Source organism: Blastomyces gilchristii, assembly GCF_000003855.2.
Source record: "Blastomyces gilchristii SLH14081 genomic scaffold supercont1.61, whole genome shotgun sequence".
NCBI lineage: Eukaryota > Fungi > Ascomycota > Eurotiomycetes > Onygenales > Ajellomycetaceae > Blastomyces > Blastomyces gilchristii.
Window position 1 is genome coordinate 3,461 of NW_003101622.1, and position 7,981 is coordinate 11,441.

The 7,981-nt window shown below is 30.1% G+C and overlaps 1 protein-coding gene across 1 annotated transcript; it reads right to left on the reverse strand.

Moving 5' to 3' along the window:
- Window positions 1-3,449: 3,449 nt before the first annotated feature.
- Window positions 3,450-3,788, reverse strand: BDBG_18092 (uncharacterized protein; the record flags this gene model as incomplete). Its single annotated transcript, XM_031725678.1, has 1 exon — window positions 3,450-3,788. A coding segment is annotated over one exon (339 nt), but the record flags the coding sequence as incomplete, so codon positions are not given.
- Window positions 3,789-7,981: the final 4,193 nt, after the last annotated feature.

A 7,981-nucleotide genomic window follows, 5' to 3' on the forward strand; every position in this document is an offset into this window, starting at 1 on the left:
TTCACATTATTTTGAATAAATGTGATTTTTGAAGAGTTTTTAAACTTTTTTTATTGTTTTTATTGTATATTTATACTAAAAGAGAGTAGAGTAGAATCTAATCACTATCATTAGATAGTAGATTATAACTATTCTGAAAAGTAGAAATCTCAACTGCTTATATTATATCTAGTTTATCATCAGAGTCATTTCTCAATTCTCTAATCTTAACAGAAGTTTGAGAATTCAAATTCTGTTTACATTTAGCTGAAGAATTGAAGTTTGAAGATTTAGATAGTTGAGAGTTTCTTCTTTTTAAGCTTACAGTTGTGAGTTTACTGACTTGACTATTCTCTTCAATTCTAGATTTGCTTTGAGCTTCATCTTTTCTTCAGTTCTTTTGAGTTCTTGAAGTAAACATACATTCTTTTGAGCTAGATACATGTTTTTCTTTGCAATTAGAGCATTTAAGCAGAGTGTGTTAACATATTTCATCTCTTTTTGAGCATGTTTCATATTTATACTCACTAGTTTTGTGATCTCTGGCACAGAATGTATATTTTGAGTCTTTGAAATAGAAGATTGCAAAGTGTTCATATCTTTGACAGTTTGAACACTGTGTTTGAGCTTTGAGATTCATTCTTGAGTCTTTGTATTCATGAACTCTCATTTTCAAATCTGCTACTCTTACTTCAGAGATCTTTGACTGTTCAAATATCTTTATATATACTAGAACAGAGACATTTCTTCTGCTTTATTTAAACTCAATTGAATTTAGTTATACAAACTCTTTTCTCAGTTGAATAGAGTTATATTCTTCTAATTTATTTTTAAGAAGTAGCATTTCTTCTTCACAGTTAAAAATTTCAACTGAAATGTTATAAAGAATGAATTTATCTTACTTTTCATCTCTCTTAGATAGAATTGTTGTGTTTAACAAAGATTCTACTGCTGATTTTCAGAGATTCTCATTCTGAATGAGGAATTCTGCACTGAATTCAGGCATTGTAGTCAGAATGATAGAGGTTTCAAAGAAGAATGACTCAATTGAAGCTATAACTGGTTTTTGAACTTCAATATCAGTCATTAACTGAGAAAAGAACTGCTGATTAATTTCATTTCTGATTCTGAAAATGAGACTACAGGCGCTAGCCACTCACATGATGCATCTTAAGCTAATTACATTTATCTCTCTATAATTAACTGATCACTGTGTCTGTTCTCTCAGGCCAGCCACTAATTTCCAGAGACATTAGTTAGTGACTGTTATCACTCACTTGATAGCATACACACCAAGCTTCTGATTGCTGATCTCAGCCTCATTAGATACTCATAGATCTATCAATCAGTCATCATGACCTCATCTCATGTTAGAAACTAATTATAGACTTGATGACTGCAGTTCTCTCTGCCAGTATTAGAGCTTGACAGTGAGCTTGCAGACTCTAGTCTATCAGAGTGCTCTGTCTAGAGCCTAGATATGCATCTAGACCTGCTAGTCAGATGATTTTCAAAATCATTCTCTGTATTTTGAGGGAAAGCTAGGCTCTGATGATGACTCTAGTTAGAGACTTGCTTAAGTAGTGTATAATCACTATATTAGACTTGACTCTATATCATTAGAACCTTGACAGATGCACAGTAGAATAGTGAGACATTGACATCTCATATCAGCTCTGATAAGTGTTTATAGAATCTTGCTTAACTAGTGACTTAGCTTGCAGTAGAGAGTTCTACCCTGTATCAAGCCTTACTAATTAGGCTCAGCCTCTATTACATGAGAGCTTTCATGAGTAAGAAGTGACAGGTGTCAGTGATGGGATTCGAACCCACACATCTCTAATATATGCGGCCTTGATTACCAGTCTTACCAACGAGCCACGCTGGAAGTTTAATGAAATAATTAAGAGAATTTCACTGAACTCTTTTAAAGTCTGTAAAACAGAGCTTTGAGAAGAATTCTGAGAGATTCAAATCATCTTTTATTAAAGTAATGAAAATTGAAGCTTCAATTTTTTCTTCTATTATTAGATTTGAAAAGATCTGTATAAACTATACTCTGAGAGTTATAAAGATAAGCTTAAATTATATAATCAGAGAAAGAGTCTCTTCTTCATTTTCATTAATTAACTCTGAAAATGAACTGAATTGAAATAGATTTCTTGATTGAAATGAAAATAATTCTTCAAAGAAAATGTCTTCTCAACTGTATAGACTATACTCACTGATTAAAAATCAATTTTCTTCTTTAAATATTGAAAAAGTTGATCATGAGAAGATATCTCTCTGAAGAGAAAAGCTTAAATCTCTTATAAACTTATAAATAAATAAACTATCTAAGAAGAAAGAATATGAACAGCATTTGAAGAGAATTTCTATAATTAATATAGAAGACTCTATTCTGATTTATTCAGATGACTCTAAAAATGAGAATTTGAATAGATTAGATACAGATATTGTCTTATAATTTAATAGAACTGAAGTGATAACTAGTCAGTGATGTCACATAGAGATAGTTATTGAGAAGCTGTATAAGTGAGCTTGACTATCTTGCTTGAATAGTGAGCTTGTAGACTACAGAGTTATTATGAGAATATCACAGATATGATACTTAGTATACTAAGAAGATTGTATAAGAAACACAGTAACTCTTGTATATATTTCAGTAGAAGAAAAATGAATTACTGACTTCTTTGATGAGAAGTCAGCATCTAGCTATTCTATATAGACAATGAGTGAATACTCTTCTCTTATTTCATGAGTGAGAATAGCTGAAGTGATACCCCAGCAGTGTCTTACTACTAAGAAAGAGTAATCTGCTGATCTTGTATAGAAGTGAGATTCTTATATTCATTAATTAGATCTTTCTATAATATATCTAAATAATGTCATAGAGTGATTGAGAACTGGTTCAGACAGAATGAAATTATTCACATGAAAACAATAATCTGTGTGAAATCACAACAGAGTCTTAATACAGTCAGAAGTATGATAATATTCTTCTCTTTAAAGACATAGTTCTGATGCTCTCTAGATTACTGAATTAGAAGTTATCTTTATTATATAGCAATGATTGCTAACTGATTAACAGTACATATACTGTATATGATATAAAGAAATAGATGAGTCTTTCTACTGACTGTGTAGATCTTTCTTTTCTATCTCTGTTCAAATCAAATGTGTAATAAGTGAGTTTCTTATATATTGATTTAAAATGTGAAAAACATAGTTAATAAGTAACTTACAGATCTCTCATCATATTTCATTCTATATATGAAATTCCCTGTAAAAGTGATGTGTTTTAGAAACAAAGCTAATAGTAGTAATAGGATTTTTTTGAAAGATCTTTCTTTCTTATGATACATTTTTCTTTTCTTCTCTTTCTTAATTGTAATAGTGAGTGTATGAGAGTATCATTCTTGAAAGATAATAAAGAACTTATTCTGACATTTTCTAGTAATTAAACATCTTTATGGTGCAGCTGCAGTCTCTGTGACTGTTAAGAAAGCCAGGTTGAAGATGAAGACAGCAGTGTCAATGAGCCGCGGGAGCATCACTTTCATTGTCACATCTTCTCCTCCTCCTGCATCTCTTACAGCTGTGATGATGATAGCTACATCTTGCAGTGAGGTGTCATCCCTTCTGCTGACTGATTTGTCTGTGTCCGGTTCATTTCCTGCCCTCTTCACCGTCATTGTGATGCTGCCTCCCTTCTCAATCAACACAGTGATGTATGACTCTGTGTGATCATTCAGAGAGAATCTCAGAGAGAGCTTGATTCTGAGAACAGCAGCTTCAAGAAGCTCAATCTATAGTTTCTCTCTCATGATATGTCTGAGCCCTGCTCAGAATACTGCTGAGTTGAGTCTGCAGAGTTCTGTGATTTCTTTATCTTCTCTCTGTGAGAAGACTTCAGTGCAGTCTCTAATCAGTATTATCACTTATCTATACTGTACTAAACAGCTGAAGAAAGAGAGGATTTTATGTACTTACTTCTTCTCTCACTTCTGTTATTTTTATTGTATCTGTAATAACAACTCCTGTCTTTCTGTAAGTATTATCTCACAGAAAGACATCATATCAGCTCTGATAAGAAGTCTAGATACTCAAGTAGTACAGAGCAAGAGTCTCAGAGCTTCAAGTATTGATAGATTCTGTTAAGACTGAAGAGATCTCTCTTACTTATCTATAAAAGAAGATGAAAGTGTGAATCTCTGAGATGAAAAAACATCTCAGAATAACTGATCTCAAGAAGAGATCAGTCAGTGCTGCTGTTGAAAGTACTGTAAAGATTAATCACTGATTGAAGAGAATCTTACTTCAGTTGAAGCAGATAACTGAGATACTTTATAAGTTGATAAGTTGATAATTTTAGTATTTCTCATACTCTTTCTACAGTATACTTCTCTGTGATGCTGCAGTGCTAACTTCTTAGCAGATAAAGATATCAGTGTTAGAGACTTCAACAGTGAAGAATGAGTTTGATAAGAATGTAATTATTGATGAGTAGACTCTGATCTCTCTTTTTACTTTTTCAGCAGACTGCAGCTCTATTAAAATAGCAGTGATCTGCAGATCAATAATATTAATCTTTGTTAGTTTTAAATATCTCTTTCTTTTCTTATTAACTGCTTCAGGAATTTTACACTTGTGTAGTCTCATTAAACTTCTAAAAACTCTTTGAGAGAAAATAGAAGAAGAGTGCTACAGAGTTCATAAGATATCAGCTCATTATTATAAAATCATCTCTAAAAAATTCTTTAAGAAAAATAAGAAGTCTTAAGCAGTATTTCTTACTCAATGTCTCTGATATGTAACAGAGCAGTCTCTACTAGTCATCTTATAGCTTACAATCTCTTTCTCAGCATTTTTCAAATGCTCAAGCAGTTCTCATGAATTCTCTGATAATAAATAATCTTCTTATTTAATGAGATATTGAAGCTTACTGTAATATATTCACTTATTTAATATTTTCTTTATAAGATATTCAGTATCACTCTCAATCTTGATATTATTCAGCTGAGATGACTCTGTCTCAGAGTATTACTTATAGAGTTTCAAATAAAAAATATGAAAAACAGAATGAATTGATTTCAATTCTGAGAGTAATTTTAACTTATATATCTGCTTATTTACTACTCTTATTATCAGAAAAGATTCTAGTCATCACTTACTGAGCTTCTTATACAGTCTTATTATCTTGATATTCTTTGTTAAAAGTAGTACTTGATTCTCTATTAAGAACTTCATTAAAAGATGTTTTTAATTATAGTATTTTATCTATTACTTTTAAGCATAGTGAATACTTTTCACTGTCTTCTTATGAATTTTATTTAAAAGTTTCAATCTCACTTTTACTTCTAATACTGAGAGATACTCTGTTCTCTGTATCTATTCAATATTCTGACTATCTATCTCTCTCTTTAAAGTATTATCTGCAATGTCACTGAGTAATGAAGAATTATATTCATAATAAGTATAGAAAGAAGATATCTTTAAGATTGCATTCTTTACATTATTATATATAAATTCAGTGATTAGAAGATGTTTAAGTCAATTATTCTGATAATATAAATAGAATACTTAAAGATGCTGTTCTAATATCTGATTCTGATATTCAGTCTGATCATCTGTCTGCAGATGAAATGTGATACTGAGAAGATATCTTATTATAAGATAATAGTAAAAGACTGATCAGTATTTACTGATAATAAGAGATTCTTAATCTGTTATTAATAATCTCAGAGCACTGTGATTATAAATAATGATATCTAAAAATAGATCAGTTAATTCAGAGACTTTAATCTTTTTATAAGTGAAGATATATTTTATCATCTTCATAAAATAGTTGATAATGATTAAAATTAAGTTATATTCTTTGACTCTTGTCAACTTCAGTAGATTAACTATGAAATTCATTAATAGATTCTGTCATGAGCTTTTTGAAATAGACAGTGATGTCAACTCACTGTATTACTTATATCATGAGATCTTTATTCTTTAATAGATATTGTAAGTCTTAATATACTCTTTAATATCTGTCTGAAGCTTGTTTAAAATATATTTATATTTTAGAAGCTTCTCAGTCTTCTCTAATCTGAAGTGTTCTGTATGAGAATTATTATGATGAATTATTAATAACTTCTGACACACTGCTCTACTACAAGGGATGAAGACTGAATTATTCAGCAGTAGAAGTTCACATTCTTCTAGTTATCAGTGACTTAATTTCTTAGCAGCACTGTCTCACTCAGAGTCTGTCTCTTTCAAGTTCAAATCAGATTCTTTCTTCTTCAACTTCTGAATTTAAGCTGCAGTAGAGATATTCTTCTTCTATAACTTATCAATAAATTTCAAAAGTAGTTAGATTGAAAGATTGTAGACTGTTTCATTCTTTATCAATTCAATAATAGTAAGATATGATATAAGAAGCTTATAATCTTCAGTGTCAGTTCTCTGTAAGAATTCAGATTTTCTTTCACCTTCTATACTGAGTCACACAGCTGTCTTATCAGTGCTGTTCTCAAGCTTCAGAGAACTTCAATTCTCTGCAGTCAGCTTCTTCTACAGTGATGACAGAGATTCTTTTATAGAATTCTTCTCTGCATTAATAATATCATAATTGAGCTGTCTAGATAGTGTATTAATAAGATTAAGCTGATCTGAATAATATCAGATATAGAAATCATACTCTGAAAGCAGCTTCATTTATCTGACTTAACATTCTATTAAGCTCTTTATTATTAAGAAGTAATACAGATTTATATAATCAGTGAGAACTTACACTGAATACTTACTACTCTGAAGATAATATTATCAGATCTTAAAGAATTTGATAATTACTAATATCTCTTAATCATGAATATTATATCTTCTCTGTGTAAGTGATAACTTCTTGAAGAAGAAGATCACTGATCTTTATTTATAATATCTTATAGACTCTGTAAAAAAGTCTTCTCTCATAGATATTTCATTATCTGTATTCTCAGAGATGATTATTCTCTGATTCTTTTAATATTGAAAGATCTTCAGTGTTAACTGTGAAAAGATTTCATAGATCTCATTTCTGAATATATTAGTCTCACACTGACTGAGTAAGTTGAGATTAAAGTGATTCAGTATTATGATATCTGTAAAAGCCTGTTTCAATTCTGCAAATATCTGTACAGTGTCTTGAGTGAGAGTAAATGATTCTGTTTTTCTGTCTTTCACACTTCTCTTTAACATATCTGTAAGAGAAGTAGTAATCTGTGAATATGTATAGATGAATTATCTGTAGAAGTTTATAAATCTCAGAAATATCTACATCTTATAATACATTCACAGTATCAGTCAGTTCTCAATGATGAAGACTCAGCTTCTGTTCATTGAAATGCTGTTCACTTCAATAATATAATCTAAGAAATCAATCTTCTGTATGTAGAATGAGTATTTTTCAGTATTTGTATAGAGTTAATACTGTCTCAAGTGACTCAATACTTCTTAAACATGAATATCATGTTCTTTCTCTGTTTTTGAGAAGATTAGAATGTCATTCAAGTATACTATACAGAAGATGTCAACAAGGCCTCACAGTGTCTTATTTATATAGATCTGAAAGATGACTGAAGTATTATAAAGACTAAAAGATAAAACAAGATATTCAAAATTGCTGTACTTGATATGAAAAGCTGTTTTTCAAATGTCATCTTTATTAACTCTGATTCTATAATAGATATTCTGTATATTAATCTTTGAGAATATTTTTACTTCAGATAATCAATTGATCATCTTGTCAATTAATAATAATAAATAGTGATTCTTAACTATCATCTTATTAAGATCTCTGTAGTCTATATATAGATATAGCCTACTGTTCTTCTTAAGTATAAAGAGTATAGACATCTCTGCTGAACTCTTTTATAAGTATATTCAGTTCTTTGATTATGCTTTTCTCAAGATATTTATACAGAATATTTAATTTTCTTTACAGACAAGTTATAAAGAGACCTATACAGCACTG